Raw genomic sequence first — 23,509 nt, forward strand, 5'->3', positions numbered from 1 at the left:
AACTTACTTTACGTACTTAACTAACTAGTACAACCTAACTAACTAAGTAACTAACTAACTAACTAACTAACTACTAATATACACACACATACACATATATATATATATATATATATATATATATATATATATATGAAACATTACTTTCTAAGCTCGTGGAATGAAATTTCATTCGAAGAGATTGAAAATTTAACCTTGAAAGAGTGAAAATACGATCACTCTTATTCAAGAATGGCAGATTTTTTTTAGAATAAGATTTACTTTTTTGAAATAAGATTTACTTCAAAGGAATCTCAAGCCTTTTTTTGAAATGTAATTCCAGAGTAGATGAAACCTCATTCCAAAAAAGGGATTGAGATTTCACTTCTTCGGAGTGAATTTCATCATTCCTAAAGTAAATCTCACTTTAAAAAGAATTAAAATCTGCACTTAAACAAGAGGCTGTATTTTCATTCTTTTTTCAAGACAGGCTAAATTTACAGTCTCTTTAAATGAAATTTTACTTCACGAGAGATTTAGAGAGTATATATTTTATTTTACTGCTTTGTTATTAAACACTAATAATTATTTTGTAAATAATAATAATGTAATCAATTCAACACCATACCTTTCTTCAGGTACTAATGTAATATAATAAGGAACATATTCCTTAAAATAAAAAACCGTCATTGCCAGGGTTTTTACGTTGTATACATTGATAGAGCTGCTTGGTTTATTTGTCATATACAAATTATTACCAACATGATCAAATGCCATGCTAAAATAAGAAACATTGTGCAATATGGTGTTTTTAAAAGTATCGCTGACTGGATCGAAGAGTACGATGGCTTTCTCAAATCGTTCCGTCATTATATAGCATATTACTTGGCCTAAATAAATTTTAATTGTAAGAGTTAACATTAAAGATCGACTGTGTTAGACTGGCGTTTGTAATATTTTTGATGAAATAGCAATTCATTCATATACCAGAGGTCGGATCAGATACTATATCCTGAGGAAGTAATACTTTCGAGGCTATTCTTGTTTTCAGTTTTCCCAACATTCCATGATAATAGTTTGTAAATATCGTATCATGAAGAATCAGCAAATTCTTCGTCACCTCTAAAATTATAGTTTCATCTCATATTTATTTAAGAATATATAGTTTATTTAAGAATATTTAAGAATATATGATAAGCATTCGTTGTTATTATTAACATTCCAAATTTAATGATGCAGAATATATTGTCCTAAAGATTTAATATTTTTCCTTGTGGTTTATTAACGAATTTACCTTGACAAGTATGATTATCGGCATTTAATTTTTTATCCAAAGTACAAGCGCATGTGTATCCGTTCTCTTGATTTAGCATGCACAATTCAGAACACGGATTAAAATGACATGGATTGTCAACCTGAAATTTAATTTAAAAGATAATGCAAACTTTTGACATATTCTTCACAAAGTAAAAGTAACTTCATAATACAACTGCATACTTTGGGCTTTATTGCTGAGTGATCGATGTGCACACTGAAATGTGAATGTTGACCAAGATGTAAGATATTCCAATCCTTTCCAGTAAATTTATTACAGGACTCTACTGATTTGGATTCCCAGTCGCTCCAGTACAATTTATTTTCAAAGACCGCCAATGAGAATGGGTCTTCTATTATATCGTGTAGTACAACCTGCGAATAATTAAATTATATAAATATATATCGTAGACTCTCAATATATATAATATTATACTGTAAAATGTTTTATAATAAAAAAAGAAACAAATAACTCTTCGATCGGTTCCGTCTAAGCGTATTGTTTCGATTTTCTTTAACTTGATATCCGCCCAATATAATCGATTAGTCGGATAGTCAATAGTTAGGCTTTGTGGCGCTTTTAAGTTTGTAGAGACGAATATACGGATGTTTTTGCCGTCCATTCCCGCAACTGCTATATGTGGATTAGAACTCCAATCACACCAATACATTTTCCTATAAATGTAATATATGCTTAATATGTTTCTATTTAAGTTTATGTCATAATGTTATAATTCTAGCTTCAAAAATTAAAAAAATTTAATTTAATTTGGTTAAATATTGAAAATAACAATTATCTTATCAGCACTTTATAAAATAATATTAATTAAATTCCATTTATATTATAGTAAAACAAAACATTCCAAATACAATAATAAATCAATTAATAAGAATTTACCTTTTTTCTTTCTCTTTTTCTCCTGATTTTTTTATAAGATTGTTAAATTATTAAAAAATAATAAAATTTGTTATATTTACCCATGAGTTGGTAATAAAGCAAGTCCTGTAGGTTTATCAGTATCATTGATTAATATGGTGCAATATGTGCCATCGTCTTTGCAAACTCCGATACGATTGTAACCGGTATCCGTGAAATATATATTTTGTGTGATCCAATCCACAGCTATCGCCGATATTTCCTTCAAACCTTTATACAATAAATGTAGCAAATTTGTAGAAAATATATATAAAATAGAAAATTACAATGTACAATCTTTATTTAAAAATTGATTGTTCTATAAAATACTTATTCTCTAAATCTCGTGGAGTGAAATCTCACTCGAGAGAATCAATTTTATTAAATTATAGATAATAACATCTTTGATTGTTTACTCCATATACTTTCGAAATTGCAATTAAATTAATATTCAAAATTATATACTAATTTATGTAAAAACGACAAAATGTATATTTTTTCCTTTGAATATTCTCTAAATCTCGTGAAGAGAAATCTCACTCAAAGAAATTGAAAATTGTCAGTGTTCTTGAAAAAAGAACAGAAAAGAAAAGAAAAGAAATGAAAATACTCTTGTTCAAAAGTGCTAGATTTTTATTTATTCTTTTATTTATTCTTTTTAAGATTTACTCTTTTGAAATGAGATTCGCTCCAAAGAAGTGAATCTCACTTTAAAAAGAGTGAAAATCTGTCACTCTTGAACAAGTAACCATATTTTCACTCTTTTTTCAAAATTGGCTCAATTTTCAATTTCTTTGAGTGAGATTTCTCTCCACGAGATTTAAAGAATATTCAAAGAAAAAAATACACATTCTGTCTTTTTTATACAAATTAGTATATAATTTTGAATATTAATTTAATTGCAATTTCGAAAGTATATGGACCAATAAATAATCAAAACAGATGTTATTATCTCTAATTTAATAAAATTGATTCTCTTCTAATAGCTTATTAGAACATTTCAAATTACAACGTTTTTCTTGTAATGTAAAAATAATTAATAATACAAGAAAATTTTAAGGCATGATAGTTAAAAAAGAATAAATATTAATGTTATTTATCAATATTAAGCTATATGTTATTAATAATGTTATTTATAAATATTAACTATTTTTACATTACAGGACTAATGAAAACTGAAAATTTTATTTGAAATATTCCATATTGATATTTCACGTAAAAATTAGTAATTTTTTATTTTTGTATGATTTTTTTGTAGACGGAAACACTGGGATTTTCTATTCATGCATATTTTAGTTCTGTAAAAAAAAATCATCAAATCGATTCAAAAAAATTTTGATTGTATTATTATATAATTCGTGATAATTGCCGTTATTCCAGCATCCACCATGCGCGCTTACCCATCATCACAATGACTTCGTGTTTATTTTGAGGAGTACTTCTTACAATAACCTCTCTATCTTCTTCAATATCCGACCAATATGTGTGGTCGCCGTTCATAGCAACACCGATCACACGATTTAAGTGTTTCGCAACTATAAAGTTTATTTGCGAATCGAGATACATGCCAACAATTTCTGTTTTTGCAGAGAAGACTATCGTAGCCTCGCCAGCTAAATTTTAAAGAAAAATTCGTATTTTTATAAAGTCTAATGTCAATCAATATGTTACACATATTTGCAAATTATTATAATTTACCAATCGCTTTGCAGGTTTTTTTATCCTGCTGCAAGAAATAATCCGTTTGACACCTGCAACTATACGATCCTGGAGTATTTATACATTCTTGATCGCATACACCATAAATTTGACACTCGTCGATATCTGCGAAACAGAAATTTGTTAGACAAATGGGACATGATTTTCGTTATTATTGCTTTTGTTTATTGCAATTTTACCTATACAAGTACGGTTATCATTTTGTAATTTATAACCCGGTTTACAGAAACATATACTTCCTTTAGGAGTTTGTTTGCATTCATGATCACATTTTACCGAGCAACTGGATGTACCTAAATAAAAATAAAAATTAAATATAATTTAACAATATAACAAATCACGAAAGATTTAAACGCATTAAAATAAAGGACAATATAATTACAATTTGTTCCAAAAAAATTAATGCACCAATTAAAATATATTGAAATATGTATAACTCACAACCGGCTTCGTCTGATTTATCGCCACAGTCATCCTTTCCATTGCATACTAATTTAAGAGGTATGCATAGTTGATTTTCACACAAATATTGGGAATTTTCTATTTTACAATAACTCGCGGATGATGTTTTATTTGCGTCTGAAAAATTGCAAAAAAAATGTATAAAAGAAAATCTTTCATTATTGTATGATAAGATATAATTTTTATTATCCTATCGTTATTAGTAAACAATCTATATTTATAAAAAATTACTGCAATTCCATTCGTCGCTGCCGTCGGGACAATCCTTGTTACTGTCGCAAACCCAATCATGAAATACGCAATGTTCGTCAGCACACTGGAATCTGCCACTGCAATTTAACTGTGACAACAAAAACAAAATTGACAATTACTACTCGAGAAAAATAATGCAAATAAAAAAAGAAATGGGGATAATTATTAATAATAAATGTAAAATTTTGCGCCGATTCACTTACATCTTTCACGCAATCGTCGTACTCATCACTTCCATCCGGACAATCTTGTATTACGTCGCAGAACTTTGCTATCGGTATGCAGTTATTACTTTTGCATTTATATTCATGTTTGGAGCATTTGATGGAAGAATTTGACTAATTGTAAGATAACAGAAAAAAGTTATATTGTTTAATATTGCGTACACCTATATTATGTTGCGCGTTCTAACGTACATTAAACAGTTAAGAAATAAGTCATTATCTTTTCGATTAAACTTTATTCAGGCATTGGTATAACTTAAGCAAATGGATACTATACTACAAACCGAGTTATACTTCTTATTGCACTGAGATATAAAGATTTAAAGATGAAGCATTATTTAAAAAAATTTTTCTAAAAGACTAAAGAATTTTTTTTAAGAAAACTATTCATCAATAAAATTAATTAAATAATTAACAAAAATGAAATTTAAAAAGGAGTAAACTATTATTATTTAGCGAAAGAAAAGTATGCCGACTAAAATTACTGATTATACATATCTGTAGTTTCAGATTTTTGAAAGAAAATTTTTAAATGAAAGGTTCAAAATGCATAATGTGTAATTGTAATAAGAGAAGCTGTGTATATAATCTATCTTAAAAATATCTATATCGCAGATTTAAAATCGGTAAAATTAAAAAAATCTTATTTTCAACAAATAACACGAGCTGTATAATACTCACGTCGCTATAATCGTCGCAATCTTCTTCATCCGAACCATCTGTACAGTCGTCAGTTCCATCACATCTATAGGAGAGTAATATACATTGCCCATTGTTGCATATGAATGAATTCTTACCGTGCAGATTTTGACATTTTTGTGTTTTAAAATTGGAGTCCAATCCTTATAAAACACAATTTTCATTTTTCAGTATTTCGGAATACATGTAAAGAAGTGATGTAATTCTAGATTGATGTATATTTTGACGCGTTAGTGCGATGCACAACTTCGAACAAAAGGTAGATATGTATAAAAAAAAGTTAATTAAAAATAAATTAAGAAAAAGTTAAGAATAAGAATAAAATTTTTGTCTTGTCAGGATATCTTACCATTAAATGAACAAGGATATAAAAAACTGTATATAAATAATAGTACTATAAAACGACGCATAACCTGTAAACAAAAACAAATTAAAATTTGATATCAAAATTTGATTAATATTAAAATTTGATTTGTAATAAGACAAATTCAAATTTACTAATTATTGCTCTTTCAATTATTATTTTATAAAGTTGAATATAAGCGTTATTAATAAGCTCTACACTTTTAGTCGCTTTACTATCGAAAAGATTACTTTTCTCGTGATATAAGTAAATGGTGATATAAGTAAATGGATCTTAAAAATGAATTTAATGTTTGCGATGTAATAATAAACGTAATCATAATTGGAATGAAGAAATTAAATAAAATTTGAACATATTCCAAATTCTGTTTTCAGAGATTTTATGTTAAATTTTTCTTTTGTAAATTAATAAATTTTATAATAATAAATAGTACTACAAAAAAGTTCTTTAGAAACTTAAAAAGAATTTAATCAGAAATTAACGTACAACATTCTATCTTGTAACATAAAATATTATATATGTTCATCCAGTTCACATACATCACAACACAAATAAATATAACATAATGCAAAAAGCAAGAATTTAATTTTTAGATAAATTAAATGTATATTTTCTTTAAATATATTAGTATTCAAATGCATTACTAAATCTCTCGAAATAAAAATTGAAATTAATAAGCTCAGCAAAAAATGGATACACATATAATATAAATGAAACTCTAATAAATACTATATTTTAAAATGTTAAATTTTTATAAATATATTAAAACTTGAAATTAATATTAAGAATTAAATATTTAAATATTTAAATGTAATATATTACATATTTAATAAATGTATTATATTACGTTTCTTAAATATTAAAATATTTTGTCGGAAAAAATATATTTTAAATATTATACAAAATGTAAATAATTTGATTAAAAATAATTACGTTATAATTATAAATATATTTAACTTCATTAAAAATAATGTTCATTAAAAAATAATGTTAGGAAAATCGGATGTACACAAATTTTATAAAAAAATAAAAAAGAGTACTCACACTACAATAAATGAAAGTTTTTATAAGTATATATAAAGGCTCAGATATATTTTTGTATCTTAAAAGGGGAAAACACGTATCTTGAACCGATCGCGATGCTGTTTGAAATGATTCTGAGACGTTAAATCCGAATATATTCGTTTATACTTAGTTCCTTGTTTCCATCACACAGCAATTATTAAGACACTCAAAGGTCGATGCTGACAACACAGAGGCTGACAATACGATCACTTAATTCTACAATATTCTTGGACAATTAATAAAACTGTTTCTTCTGATTGATCGATCAAATGCTTCAAACATTTATAGCGTTAAGGTAAATCGCATCCAAAAATTATATTTTTATAATTATACTTTTATAAATCACATATAAATAGATATTTGTTGTGATAAAATATAGGAAAGAATTATCGAATGTATTACTTAAGATTTTTTTTTTCATATAGATATTTTCTATTTATTTTCTATTATATTTATTATATTGTTACAGATGTTTATGCAAATGACCATTGGAGATTATATTTGAAAATATATTTGAAATTTTATATTTCTTTATATTTGAAAATATCTATTATTATATGTTTAACTTTTTTAACAAATCAATAACAAATTAAGTTATGAGATTGTTTGTAAACTGTATGAAGTATAATTTAAGCAAATAGTTGCCTAAGTTTATTTCTGAGCATCTTCTAAATCATACTTCCTTTGAAAGTTCATTTATTAAAAATATCCTTGATAAAAATAAATTTCTGAAATTGTTAAAATCAACTGTGAAAATGAGAAATGAAAATGATTAAAATATTGTTGAATATATTTTAGTATAAATGATACTTTTAGTACCGATACTTATAATAATATATATTATAAATTCTAATAAAAAATAACGAAAAATAAGGCTAATATATTTAATATCTTTACAGATTTATTCAAAGAAATTGAAGACTGGTTTATGCTGAATCCCCCCTAAAGATAATTTTTAAAAATACGTGAAAAAAATGAAAAGTATAATACAAAACATATATTTTTACAGATTTATTAGCGTAAGTTGTAACATTAAAATATATTGAAATACTATAAATTGTAAGGAAAATATTTTAAAAGAAATGAAAATTAATAAAAATATTTGGAAAGAAAAATTTTTTCTTTTCACATATTTATTAATGAAAATTATCGAATAGAAAGAAGCAGTAAGAATTAAAATAGAATTAATAAATTGGAATTAATAAATGAAAAATAATACTGATAATATTATTTTTCCAACTGAAATCTATTGGAAAATAAGAAAATCAGTCTGTAAATCACACTGTAATGAAAAGCGTTGAATATATTTATAAAAATTTCTTTTTAGGACTGCCCTAGGTGATGTTGTTTCTCGCATGTAAAATTTAGTCAAGCCCTCTATATATAACCGATCAGGTCTATAAAATCGAAGTCTAAATATGTTATCATTTATATTTGTACGTGATTTTCGTATACACATATTTAATAAGAGACACGATTGTATTTCTTTACAAAGTAAATTAATGAATGTAGTAATATTTTATGAAATATTTCAATCTTGCAAAATAATAAATTTCATAATTAAAAAGATTACGTATTTGAATATTGAATGGCCAGTGGATATATATAGAATATAATAAGGTGCTCATTAGATAGTCTACAAGACGCATCCTACAAATAATCTCTAGATTATAACGCAAGTGATCTCCACGGTATGAACTCATTAAATAAATTGCATTCATTGCATTTTTATTTTGAAATTTACTGAATTCTTTATAATCTTAATATTTTAATAATTAAATGTTAATAAACTCTTAATGAAATATTAATGTTGAAAATGGGTTAATTGATACAGATTTCAATATGCAATTAAATAATATTTTGTTATTATTCATTACAATATCAGTAAAAAATTTCTATCAAGGATAAGATTAATAAAAGAAATCATTAATTAATATCCAATTTTAATAATTTAGAAAAAAAAAGATTATTATAATTATTTAGTAAAAGTATCAATAATAAAAAGATACGGATATTGAAATAAAACTGGCGTGAATTTATTTTTGCAATTATTTGTACTCGTATTAATTATTAACACTTTACTATTATATCAATTATCAGTCTAATCTTGTGATGATACAATTTATGAAAATTATTAAATTTTATTAAAATATCGATTTAATCTTTATTATAATTACAAATATATATACATATATTATAGATAGATATTATAAATAGATTATATATATATAAATATATATATATATATTAAATGTAAAATATGCTACACAATAAATCATCTTTTATAAGAATATAAAAATTTAGAATAAAATTGTGTAATTACATTATACATGTATAGGTATATACCTATATGTATAATCAGTTATATATATTATATTATACTAATAAAAATTATGTCAGTTGTACCTACATTTTTTAAATTATTGTTAGCACAAAATAAAAGGTATAACCTGTTAAAACTTTTTTGTTTATGACTAATCTCATTTGTTTCATATTTTTATTATTAAATGTTACTTATATTAAATTAAGTAATAATATAAAATATTAAAAAATGAGGTACAAAATTTAGATGATGACCGCGATACGCATTCAACACAACTCGATCAATCTTCCTTAATATCAATTTTATCAGCCCTTCTTTATCAAAACTTTCAGCCAGCATGAAAATTTTACAGGAACATCTAATAGATTGGAACAAAAATTTCAAAATACATGAAACTCAATATATAGAATGATAAAGATTTCTATTTGTTGAAATTGACAAACATAAAGAAACAATATTGTTAGAGATAAATGATGTTAGTCTTATTATTTTACAATAATTATTTTAAACGAGATGGAATAATTTATTAATCTAAACAGATATAATATGTACGCATATCTAAAAGACATCATAGATGTCTTTTAAACACGCGAGTATCTGAGAAATCGTACAGAAATCGTAAAAAAACTATCGAATATAAAAAAAATTGATAATTCGTAAATTATCCTAGTGATCATAATTTTTTGTCGAGTGGTTTCGAAACTACGCTACTGCTTGAAAAAAACAAAAGCCAATCGAATGCACGGCAGTCGCCAGTCGGGCAGTGCCATTTTGCTGTGTTTTGCTGCTGTAGTAGAAGCTCAAGAAGTTCTCCGTACTCCTTGCGAAACGTACTCCTTATGATAGAAAATTACAAAATTTATCTCAAGGAATATGCCGCGTTGTTTGCTAAGGTCAATGGCACGATATCACAAGACAGACAAATCTAACGAAGGTATATCCTTTTATGAAAGCATTTCTACTTTTACAAAGATATATTTTCTTGCATCGTTGTAAGATCATTTAGGCATAATGTTTTAACAATTGCTCACCATTTGTTTCTCTAAGGCATTGTTGAAATTACGAATTGCTCGAAATCGTTACTTCAACCTTGACTGTCATCACAATAATAAACAGTCCGTAGGTATCATGCCTCGCGTGTCTTATCTTCACGTGATCAACTCGAATTTCTGATAGAAATTACTTTCCTGACGAAATAATTTTTACGAAAAACTACATAGATTGAGACAAGATCTTAAAAATTCTCATTCATAGATATTCGTAGTGAGATGAAGAGTAGCGTCGTTCGTTTGAAAAATCAAGAAATCCTCGGAACAACGCCACTCTTCGTCCCACTACGAATATCTACGCAAAATTAAGAATTTCTAAAATCTTGTCTCAATCTATTTTCTATACTTTTTCGTAAAAATTTTTTTCCGTCAAGGTTGTTGAGAAATAAATCTCGAAAATTCTTTTTCACGAATATATAAACTAAACGAGTATATAGTAACGATGTAATAAAACGAACATATGAAAAATTTCTACAATTTTCTTGTTTTATTTAACCAATATCTTTGTTTATCTTGCTAGTTGACGGGAAAGAAAAATATTTTTTTTCGTTAAACACAAGAAAGACGTATTTTAATACTTCGAGATTAATTACTGACAACTGTAATAAATGAATTTTAATTTTATGTAGAACGAATTTCTGTCAAAACTTATTTCAATTTGTTCACTTATTACAGCATTACTTTCTACTGTTCGAAGTAATAATAAATCTCTTCTAGAAACGCTTTAAATCTCAATTATTCCGATAGCAAATATGCCGTGCTTGCTTCAGATGAAAGAAAATCAATTTTTGCAGAGTCCGAATTCCCGTGGCTACCACCGTCCACGAATCTCAAGCGAAAGAACCATACGAAAGAGACGACGTCCAAGACGAGCAATATCTGGACCTGTTCCGGGCTCCCTATTGTAACCCGTTACAGCTTCCACAAGAACAACGGCGCGCCATTTGACGCAGAATTGAATTTAGATGGGCAAAATTTTGAGAATGTACACCATGATGCATCGATCGACGGACACATAAAGGATAATAGTGAGAAAATATCGACGATATTGCTCGATGATGTGTCACGATTTTCCTCCAAGGTAGAGGAATCGACAGGTTCGGCGACACAGACGACAGATGCAGAAAAAATCACTGGCACGATAAATCCAAATATGATCAACGGCTGCGAAACACAGACCCTCTCGCAGACTTTGTATTTACTGCCGAAACAGAAGCACGAGTCGACGAGTGCAGCTGAGGGTAAAACGACATCCACTCGGGAAGGCTGGAAGAAAAATAAAACGATGCACTATTGTCCGTATTGTCACAAGAGCTTTGACCGGCCGTGGGTGTTGAAGGGCCATTTGCGTCTACATACAGGCGAGCGGCCCTTCGAATGTCCAGTTTGCCACAAGTCCTTCGCTGATCGGTATGTACAAGACTCCCTGCCTAAACTTAAGACTTTGGCTGGTATAGTCGAGTCTTATTTCAAGACCATCTTAAGTAATGTCTTAATGCAGCCTTCTGATTGATTTGTGATTTCTTAAGACCATACTTAAGACGATCTTGAATATAAGATCTGATTATGAATACCGCCTTTGACGTAGGAACGCGATCTCGGATTTTATTCCATTGACGAGAAATCTAAATAAATTAAGAATTGCTCTCTTTGGTAATTATTTTGGTAAGAAGAAACAAAAGTTTTAGTTAAACATTAAAAAGCTGAATTAAACCTATAAAAATCTCTCTAGGATGAGAAAACTTAATGCACATTTAATTCTATCACTTTTCGTTCTGTTCAATTGTCACTGTTTGGAATGTTAATTATTAATCAAGAAATGTCGTTATGACTAATTAATCTTCTTGGGATTATTACAGCTCGAATCTTCGCGCACATCAGAGGACACGTAATCATCATCAGTGGCAGTGGCGCTGTGGTGTCTGCTTTAAGGCTTTCTCGCAAAGGCGCTACCTGGAACGTCACTGTCCTGAAGCTTGCCGCAAATATCGTATATCCCAGAAAAAGGAGATCGTTTGTACATGAATATATATTGGAAAAAACGTGACCAAGAATACCGACGGTTGTTAAAGGCTGTGGTCCATTTATGCTCATTTTCATCAATGATTAATTTTAATCTTTATTCAACTTATTCTTCTTATTTTTTTTCTAATTCTTTCAGAAACTAAAAGAAGATGAAGGATTAGTTGAATCAAGATAAAATTTAATTTATATTGAAGTAGGCATTAGTATTACAAATGTTCGAAGCATTTGATTAACCAATTATCAGAAGAAAAAATTTTACTAATTAAAGTAATTTTTTAGTAAATCAAGTTACCATAAAAATGTTTAATTTTTTCATTTAATGAAGTTAAAATACCGAAATTGACGTGTGCAAAATTCTACGGCAGGTTAACGATGAACTAAGAGAGAAAAAATGTTGAAAATGTAATCTTTCATGTATAACTTAGTGACAGATAAGGCTCGCAGACACTTCTTTGATTAACTGCATACAAATCTTATCGTAGACTTTATTAAAAAACAAATAATAGTTGTAAATAGTTTAAAAAAATTATGATTTTAATAGTCACAAAAAGTAATAGATCAACGGCCATTCTAGAAAGATATTTATGTGCATAAATTTGCATATAAATTTAATCTCGAAAAATAAATATAATCTCATCTTGTTTTCGTTCGATGAAGATGCAGCTCTTATTAGCGTATGTTCCATACTTTCATTAAGATGCATGTAGTTTTAATGTATATTTTATCCAAATTATGCAGACATTTGTAATTTTGAGTGGGCTCTGGCGAGGCATACCAATTTTTCGGCACTTTATTAAAGAACTACCTTAAATAATCAAAGAATATTTCAAAATATTTGTAATTGAAACTAATAAAAGGAAGGATGCTTCGAAACATTTGTAACATCAAATAGATCGTAGCCAAAATTTCAATATGTGTTGCGTACCAATGTAAAACTAATATATTACGTTATAATGTATATGCTATTTTTGACGCGAGCATGCGTTATATAATTAAGCTCTACGCCATGCTTTATGTTCCTCAACAAAATTTTGGTTTTTTTTTATGCTTTTAACAGATAATTTTAGGCACTAATTATTTTATTAACATGATAATTCAAGTTCAAATTGACTAGTGATACACGAAAAATTTGCACTGGAGCTATAATAATTGCATGAAGTTATACTTTAATTTATGCGACATTTAATGCGGCTTGAATCGTTTCTGGGAAAATGTTAATGTTTAATTTTATATTTACGATGTCAAACAGCTATTGGTAAAATCTTTAGGTTATCTGAAATTAGATTTAAAATAATCTTACACTTTTTTAAATTGTCTAATTATTTTAAATCTTATTTAAATTTTATATATATTTAAATATAAAATTTAATTATTAATTTGATAAATATAAATATTAAGATTATATTATTTTAAATCTAATTTTTTAGATATAATTATAAGATTTGGCTAATAAAATAATCGTATATATATATATCTTTGCATGTATCTCTTTTTAAATATAAGATCTTAATTATATAAAAAAATACAGTCTCGAGATATGCTTTAGATGATATGCACTAGATGAAATCTTAATCCTCCGCCGGCAATGTTCAAATTTAAAAAGCATTTTTTGAACAACTATCTCGTCGGAGTTCAACTGTCGTGGGCTGTATAAACATGCAAGGATAAAACGATGCGTTAACAGTGCAACTTAAAATGTAAGCAGTGCGAAAGCATCCATAATGGTTGCGTTCAGTAGAAAAAGTAATAATTTTGTAACTGTTATAAAATTCTTTGTGATTGACTCTATCCTTAGTTCCTTATTGGATTTAAATGTATAAATCATTTATATGGAATGAGTGTTCCGTCTGTAACTCTATGATCTGTTTTGCTGATTTTAAATGTAATAATTGATATATACAGAGTGTAACTGAATAATACCCACTAATCATATAATGCTAATAATAAAAAAACTGAAACGAAAAGTTCTCTACCATTTTGCAATTTTCGCAATATTTTTTTAGTTACCTAATGAGCAATATGTATAAAAAATTGTGTGTATAAGACATCTTTAAGATATCTTTAAGAATTCTTTAAGAAAAATCTTCAAAATATTCATTTCACAAAGAACACGAAAAGATATCTTAAAATTGTCTTATACATCGATTTTATCCATTTATCCGGTAATATTTGGAAATTAATATCTCGTAACTGCGAAAATTGCAAAATGATAGAAGACTTTCCAACTTAGTTTTTTATTAGGAATAGCACTGTATGATTAGTGGGCGTTATTTCAGTTACACCCTGTATAACAATGATCTAGTTTACATCGAGCATTTAATATGCATATTAACTAGTAACTTTTTATTAAATTGTCTTAATTTCAGTAATGTATTTAAAGAATAATGTATTAAATTAGTACAGTATGCATTAAAATTTAATTAAATACAAATATCATGTATATACATATATGTTTACACATATCGTTGAAATTAAGATAATTCAATAGAAAGTTACTGTGGTTGATATCACAAGTGCACGATATAAACTAGGCTAATTATTTTTTTTCTTTTACAAAGTCGAAAATCTTTTTCCAAGATTAAATAAGGGTACATTGCATTAATATGTGAGGTGGAATTATACCAAGAACGAAAAAAATTGTTTAAATTTAAATCTTTATCATTTCTTAACCTAAAATCAAAGTTAATATTTATTTGATATAAAAATTTTTTAATCTGTACTTACAAAATTGTGATCTATAGACTATAAGTAATTTACATGAACGCGACCAATATGGAGTTTTTGGAATTAGACTTACGTCTGTTTATACCAATATAATTTAATTTTAATTTCAATTCGATTATATAACTCTTTATCTTTTTCTAATTCTAAAAAGATGAAAAGTAATTAATTGAAACGAGATTAAAGTTAATCTACATTGATATAGAAAATAAGAATTAGACATTTAATTAAAACACTGTTATTTTGTGGAAATTTATGTACTTATATGTGTGCGAGATAGATTGCTATAATATATATATATATATATATATATATATAATAAAAAGATACGTCGCATTGAATCGTGACGTCAGAAGAAATGACACGTTAATTTTTGTTACGTGCCATTTGTAAATAAAGATTACAACAATTTGAATAAAACAAAATGATGAGATCTCTTTAAAACATTTGTAAAAATGGACGGAAACTGTTATGATTATCTGATAGTCGGTAATAATAATAAAAAAAGTGATAAAAGACACGTGTAAGATAAAATAGATTCAATGCGCATGCGCATTGAATAAAAGCATTTTATGTGCCTTTTATAACTTTATGATTATTTACTAACTGTCAGGAGGAATAAGAATAGCTTTAAGAATCCATTTTTACAATTATTTTCAAGCGATCTCATCATTTCGTTTTATCCAAATTGTTTATCTTTATTTATAAATGGCAAATAATAAAAATTAACACGTCGTTTCTCGCTTCTGATACATGACGTAACAATTCAATATAGCTGTAACTATAAAGGACTCCGCACAATAAAAGGATAGAGAATAAAAATTTCAACCTATTAGAAATCATGTATTGCGGAATATACAGTTTCTGATAGGTTGAAATTCTTATTCTCTATTCTCTGTTCCTTTTATTGTGCGGAGCCCCTAACTCAGAAGTAGTGTTCCTATAATAAGAATTAGGACAATGTAGTCTTTTGATTGATTGCCGGAATCCGCCATATGTAATAGTCAACCGCTAATTTCAAATGAATTGCAAGAGCCAACACAACCGCGAATTACAAGCAAATTGCAGAAAATCACGTATTTAATGTTATCCTTCATATTTTCTTCATTATCTAGCGCTGGCAGTATAACATTTACACGAGATTTGTTAAAGAATGTTATTTCTAATGATATAAGCTTATTTAATTGAATCGCTGACGAGATACTATTAAAGACCCTTTCAACCCTGGGCCAATTTTTGGCGGTATAAAAAGGATCCGAAAGTAATTGAAGAACACTGACATTATCGACAATTGATATAAATTTGTTATCATTAATATAAATATTTGGCTAATACATTATGAAATTTATGATTTTTTATTACATAAATGCTTCATAAATAAATATGCATCCTTGTAAAGCTGTAACATCCAATATATTGTCGAAAAATTACAATTTTTTCTCTGCAGTTATTATCTCTGTTGATAATCAAACTTTAATGATAACAAAATTTTAAAGAAAAATTATTGAGTTCTAAATGCATAAATACGTCTACTAAAATAATAAATCATAAAATTAACAATATTATCAGTTTTTAACTTTTTATTCACTTCAATATTCACAAGGATGCGAACTCTCGTAAGAATGTCGGTCTTTAATAATATTTCATCGGTAATTGAACTCGGTACTACATGTTTGACGTATCTATAGTATCTGTAGTATTTGGTTATTAATTTGTCGATTTGTCCTAATTTTTATATAGGAACATATATAGGGACACTTAGGAACCTTAATTGTTAGGATATATCCACATAAACTTGCATAGCTGCATAACCATATACATAAAGAAAATTATCCAAATTATCCACATTTCTGTCATAAAGACAAACGTAAAATACGATTGGATGATTTTTTTGCAAGTTGTGTGGAATGCCCTTACGTATAAATATAAGACCAATTATATGGCCGGTTTATTGGTTAATGGAATATTTAATTTATTTAAAACTAAACTTAAAAAACCATTTCGAATATAAGATTGGACTATAAATTTCACTTTTGATCAGCAACACATCCTGTCTTTCCTTTCACACCTGGCACACACGGAGATTGGTCAAGTTTCCGGCGTACAATTCGAACCACGTAACACGTGATTATGTTATATTCGTCATATTTTATCTGAAATCAAAACACAGGACATATGTATGATTGAAAATGAATTGAAAAAGGGGAAAGATGCGAGGAATTCAGTTATAAAGAACAAATCTGTTGGTGTGTTTTGTTCTCTATAAACGACCGCAAGTTTCTCATGAGAACCGCCTTAAAACAACGCCTGGCGGACGATATTCCATAGTCGCTTCGTTGTCTTGTTTTCGTCATTCTTTCATGGTACGGATCGTGTATACCGAACAAGCAATAATCGTCGCTCGCATTCGACGCAGTGCATCAGTCGGGATTTCGAGATACTGCAAGCGGAACGCAAATCACAAGTCGCAGAGACAGACCGAAAGACTGATAGTCGGGACCGCGTGTTATACACGAGAACGCTTTTTTTCCGAAGCGTAACGAGTAAAGAAGCGGTAGAGGTAGAGCGAGAGGGAGAGCGAGAGAGTGTGAGAGAGTGTGAGTGTGAGAGAGAGAGGGCGAGAGAGAGAGAGCGCGTGAGTGTGTGTGAGGAGAGCGAAGCAGCAGCGCGGCATTGCACCGTAGAGGAAAACGGTGCTCCGACGCGGTCACTGGCGCTGCGAGAAGTCGGCGAAATCATTGACATTGGGGAACGGCCATTTTGGCGTGTTGTTTCCCACCGATCGAGTGCTCGAGACGTGCATACATACACACGGAATCGACGTCCATTCGTTTTCAAGGTAAGTGAGGAACACGCGGACGACAGTGCATGTCCACTCGCGACTCCCGCATGCCATCGTTCCCGTCGACCCGGCGTCTCCTCGCACTAATATCAATTGATTTCGGCGCTGGGCCTTAACAATATTTGCCCCGAGGGCCTTTCCGTTGCCTCTCGAGAAACTTGCCAGCGTGAAACGGAATGTTCCAATCGCGATCTGACCTATAAAAAAAAAGGAAAAAAAAGGAACTTCTCTTAAACCGATTAGCGTTCGTTGAAACCGGCGGGAACAGAACGAGTCGATCACGGTATATTTAACGCGCAAATCGCATTCACGAGTCTGCTCTTATCGACGGTTCGAACGGTTGCGCGTTTGAAATTCGCCCGAATTCGATGAGCGGCGTATCTGTTACCGTTAATTAAGAAGAAACTCACGATTAAATGAGCAGCGATGCCTTCTGTTGTCGTTTCTCTTTGAATTTCTGTGCCTTTATTAAGTTTCATCATTTGGAGATATAACGAGATAAATTTTAATATCGAAATTGTTCCTTTGTTTCTCCGTCGCGTATGATTAAGACTTTGAATACATTCCGCACACAATACATTTCGACCATATGAATCTTGAAGCACTGAAAGCCTCTCCTTTTTAATGTGTATTATTTATTAAAATGAAAGTTTAGCTTGGCTCTCTGATCTTTTTGTATACTTTAAAAATTAGCTTACGTAATTCTTTCTTTCTACGATTCGATTGCACCAATGTTACTTTGACTTTAAACAAGACTTAAAACTCTCTCCATCTCGTTTTAAAGCGAAAGAGAGATAGAAAGAATTTTAAGCCTTGCTTAAAATCAAAGTAACGTTAGTGCAATCAGGCCTAAGGGGATTAAAATAGATTAATATATTATGTAAACAGCTATGCAATTTTCATTTAATTGTTTAATAAATTATTTCGTGCTAATTAGAAGTTACAAATGAAAGAGAAATCAAATTTTTTGTAGCACAGTTAACTGTTTCATCTACAAAGTATTTATACTTGTGCCTTCTATATCCAAACACACAAAAACACTTGGCATATTTGAATGTATTCATAACGAACACAGTATCTAAAGACATACAGTCACTGTAGGTCAATTTTGTTTGGTTTTGTTCCCCTTCTAGCTTTCTATTCAGACGTTATTACAAATCTTGGTACATACTTTTGAATATGTTTATAAAATCAGATATTATTATTATAGTATAATTGATAGTATAATTAATATTATTTATAAGGCGTGCAATATTTTATAACAGAAAAATATGAATTGACAGAAAAGCATAATAGATGAATGTATGTTTTAAATTTCATAAAAATTACACAAACAAATTATTGCGATAATTTTAGATAGTGTACATATGTGTGTGTGTGTGTGTGTGTGTGTGTGTGTATGTGTGTGTGTGTGTGTGTATGTACAGATAATGATGTCTTCCTTCTTTTTTTTGTCAGGAAAAGATAGTAGACATACTACAATATTTCCAAAATGATGACCGAAACGCATATGAACTCTAATCATATGTTAAACTCTGGTTTGTCTAACAAATCAGAAATAGATAAAATGGATGATGTAGGTTGGAAAGCGAAATTAAAGATTCCACCAAAGGATAAAAGAATTAAAACAAGTGTGAGTTAATACAAAAAAGGTTGATAAATTGAATAAAAAAATTACTAAGTAAGAAAAAATTAATAAATTTTTATATTTTTAAATTTGAATTATTTTTTATTTATTCCAAAGGATAAAATAATTAAAACAAGTATCAGTTGATAAAAAAAAGAAAGTTGATAAAAAAAAGAAAAATTGATAAATTAATAAATTACTAAATAAAGAAAAATTAATAAATTTTTATGTTCAAATTTGGATTATTCTTACTTTATTTTTAAATTTTTTAGATAAAAAATGAATTTTAGAAATTAATTTTATTATTATCTCTATAGATAAAGATTCTTCTCTATAAATAGAGAAATCTTTTAAGTTTTTAAATTGAAATTTACTTTGAAATGTACGTTACAGGATGTTACCGACACACGTGGTAACGAGTTTGAAGAATTTTGCCTAAAACGTGAATTATTGATGGGAATTTTTGAGAAGGGATGGGAGAAGCCATCACCGATCCAAGAAGCTAGTATTCCCATTGCACTTTCTGGTAAGGACATCTTGGCACGCGCGAAAAATGGAACTGGTAAAACTGGAGCATATTCAATTCCAGTGCTGGAACAGGTATGATAAATCGACAAAAGAGAAATATGATAAAGATGTTTACTTGAAAAGAAATTTGTTTTGAATATTGTATGCTTAATGTCATTTGCTGCTTCAGGTTGACCCAAGGAAAGACGTAATCCAAGCACTGGTAATTGTGCCTACAAGAGAATTAGCGCTACAAACATCACAGATTTGTATTGAGCTCGCAAAACACATGGATATAAAAGTTATGGTTACTACTGGAGGAACCAACTTACGAGACGACATTATGAGGATTTATCAAAAAGGTAAGATATCTAGAGTAAAGTGTATATAATTTATCGATAATCTGCATTAAATTAATTTACCGATGTATAACTCGCGTAATTTACACATTTGTATTTTCAGTACAAGTGATAATCGCAACGCCAGGAAGGATCCTTGATCTGATGGAAAAGAATGTAGCAAATATGGAACATTGTAAAATTCTAGTTTTGGACGAAGCAGACAAACTGCTGTCACAAGACTTTAAAGGAATGTTGGATCATGTAATATCGAGGTATATTTGCACAGAAATATGATATTTTATTTTACACAGAATTTCTTTATTTAACCACACACTCCTTTTATGGTAGATGGATAACTGGACAGGGGGGGCCACAAAACTGGAAATCAGGGAAAAATCAGGGAAATTGGAAATGGTCAGAAAAATTAGGGAAAAGTCAGGGAATTTTAAAATTTTCTGGAAAATTGAAATTCTTGGCTTTAAAGAAGTTTAATATGCGTACTTACTTCATACGCAGTTTTGGAATACTACCAACTTAACAATTAAATACAAGCAGGGTCAGCAACGCTAATAGTAATTTAAATAGATATGTTAAATTGCTCTCTCAATAAAATATTTGATTTCCAAATCGGGGCAAAAATATAAAAAAATTCAAAATATTATTTGAAATCATTAGGGAAAATTATGAAATTTTATTCTGGAAAATTAGGGAAAGAGATTATGGAATTTTATGATGAGGAATTTGTGATAATCTTGTAACAATTATGCAGAAAAATAGTTCAAATTTAATATTTTTATATATGAGAGACAATTAAAGTTGAAGCAATTATAACATGTTTGTTTCATGCACTCATACTTGTAATGCTGCATTTTATATTTAATTAAAATGCCTGAAATGTGAAATCTTATCGAATCGAGGCATGTTGCAACATATTCACATTCTTTGGTGCATCAAATTGACTAATTTTAATTGTGCGTCAGTGACTAATTTTAATTGGCTCTCGCATAAAGATTTACCAAAGTTTTACTATTTATTTCATTCACAATTTTAATTTATATTATTACCATACTTTTCACTGGGTACTATTAAATGTGATAAATTTTGCTAATATAGAAATGTTTACTTATGTCATACGCGTAATAAAATACTATCAGTTATTGAAAACCATTTATATTACTCTTAATAACCATTTGTATTGCTTTTTGCTAATATTACTTCTTGATATTTATTAGTTGTATTATTTTCGTTACAGATTACCACACGAACGTCAGATTCTCCTGTATTCAGCAACGTTTCCTTTAACTGTGAAACAATTTATGGAAAAACATTTGAGAGATCCATATGAGATTAATTTAATGGAAGAGTTGACTTTAAAAGGCGTAACACAATACTACGCTTTTGTACAGGAACGACAAAAAGTTCACTGCCTTAACACGCTATTCTCCAAGGTAATGCTAATAAACTAAATTTAATTTTAATTTGATGCATGTATTCAAAATAAATGTATTTAGTAATTTATATATTTTATAGTTGCAAATAACGCAAAGCATAATCTTCTGTAATTCAACGCAACGTGTCGAATTGTTGGCTAAGAAAATAACAGATCTTGGATATTGCTGTTATTATATACACGCGAAAATGGCGCAGGCACACCGAAATCGCGTATTCCATGATTTCCGTGCAGGATTATGCCGAAATCTCGTAAGTTAATCAAAAGATGTCCATATTTTTACTTTGCAAAATCTTATTTACATTTTAACTATATACGTAATAATTATCTGTCATTCAAATGATATACATATTGAAAAAATTGTACTAGTGTATTTATATGTGATTTAACTGTTTATTAAAATTTTTATTAAATATAAATTCTTTTTTATAGGTGAGCAGTGATCTATTTACTCGTGGTATTGATGTTCAAGCTGTGAACGTCGTAATCAACTTTGACTTTCCGAAGATGGCAGAGACATATCTGCATCGAATCGGCCGATCTGGAAGATTTGGCCACTTAGGTATAGCAATTAACCTAATCACGTATGAAGATCGCTTCAATCTACACCGTATCGAACAAGAGCTTGGAACAGAAATTAAACCTATCCCAAAGGTGATAGACCCCAGTTTGTACGTGGCGAGACCAGAAGACAATAATAGTATGGAAGAGGGTAATGTGTCCAAGTAGTTTCGATGCACTGTGGTAAAACGAAGCTTTACACACGCTCAAAGAGTTTAAAGTGTGTGAAAGTGTGTCAAAGAGTGAGTTCACTTGTAAATAAAGCGTACTATGTATGAGTAATAATGAGCTGAGTGATTGAAGTGTCGCGCAAATGTCGATGCGAATCTTTGTACATAAATACATTTAAATGTACATAAGCTAAAACAAATCAGAGTCAAGCCATTATCAAGATGCACAATATGTAAACAGATATGTGAATAACATAATAATCAATCATTGCATTTTATCATAACTGTAAATACTACATGCGAGGACATACAATATCGTTTTAATAGAGGATTTTTATACAACGGCTTCATTCTTCCAGTATTTTTTTTCTTCAGTTGTTCTTTAACGATGAAGAAAAAGGGCATATGATTTAGAAAATCTATCGGGCCAATCTCACCGAGTACAACATACCGATTCACGTGCTCATTACTTTTGTACTGTCATGCATATATATATATATAAATTGTCCTTGACATCAATAAGGTCGTGTATATATATAAATATATATAAATAAATTGCCCTTAGCGATTTATAAAATTTGGATATATTAAATATCAGTTGTAATATTTGATCATGGCTTGATTTTGCTATTTGTCAAGATTGTAATACAACTCTGAAATTCAAATCACTTGTCAACACTTAAACTGTCTCTTTTCTGTTCATTCAACAACTAGTGAAATTTTCTTTTTCTTTTTTTTTTAAACACAATTTGATTTTCTTTTTACCATGTCGTGATTGAGAATCAGAGGTTGTACAATTGACTAGTTTTATATAATTATTTTTTATAAAGAACTGGCTGGTGGACTCTCCAACAAAAATAGAGATTCTATGGCTGATGCTGATAATAATATATGTCCAA

The 23,509-nt window shown here is 28.8% G+C and overlaps 3 protein-coding genes across 3 annotated transcripts in view; 2 read left to right on the forward strand and 1 right to left on the reverse strand.

Annotated features, from left to right (window-relative positions):
* Positions 1-9,873, reverse strand: part of LOC105625766 (vitellogenin receptor-like) — a 22,449-nt gene extending 12,576 nt beyond the window's left edge. The window contains 14 exon segments of the mRNA XM_012207086.1: positions 608-869; positions 967-1,101; positions 1,274-1,394; positions 1,477-1,668; positions 1,767-1,968; positions 2,272-2,440; positions 3,610-3,822; positions 3,908-4,033; positions 4,108-4,221; positions 4,370-4,507; positions 4,622-4,730; positions 4,846-4,980; positions 5,548-5,708; positions 9,870-9,873. Of these exon segments, the coding sequence (XP_012062476.1) occupies positions 608-869; positions 967-1,101; positions 1,274-1,394; positions 1,477-1,668; positions 1,767-1,968; positions 2,272-2,440; positions 3,610-3,822; positions 3,908-4,033; positions 4,108-4,221; positions 4,370-4,507; positions 4,622-4,730; positions 4,846-4,980; positions 5,548-5,708; positions 9,870-9,873 (2,081 nt within the window).
* A 317-nt stretch (positions 9,874-10,190) lies between these two features.
* LOC105625579 (zinc finger protein 596-like) lies at positions 10,191-12,391 on the forward strand. Its single transcript, XM_012206902.1, has 4 exons — positions 10,191-10,251; positions 11,161-11,351; positions 11,478-11,776; positions 12,226-12,391. Exons 1-4 carry the CDS (start codon positions 10,191-10,193, stop codon positions 12,389-12,391), a joined length of 717 nt encoding a protein of 238 aa, XP_012062292.1.
* Positions 12,392-17,551: 5,160 nt separating this feature from the next.
* Positions 17,552-22,608, forward strand: LOC105625580 (putative ATP-dependent RNA helicase me31b). Its single transcript, XM_012206903.1, has 8 exons — positions 17,552-17,951; positions 19,413-19,587; positions 19,975-20,181; positions 20,279-20,450; positions 20,551-20,701; positions 21,682-21,877; positions 21,960-22,130; positions 22,312-22,608. The coding sequence occupies exons 2-8, from the start codon at positions 19,447-19,449 to the stop codon at positions 22,606-22,608; spliced, it is 1,335 nt and encodes a 444-aa protein (XP_012062293.1). The 5' UTR covers positions 17,552-17,951; positions 19,413-19,446.
* Positions 22,609-23,509: the final 901 nt, after the last annotated feature.

The sequence above is a fragment of the Atta cephalotes genome (genome assembly GCF_000143395.1).
Source record: "Atta cephalotes unplaced genomic scaffold scaffold00003, whole genome shotgun sequence".
Lineage (NCBI taxonomy): Eukaryota > Metazoa > Arthropoda > Insecta > Hymenoptera > Formicidae > Atta > Atta cephalotes.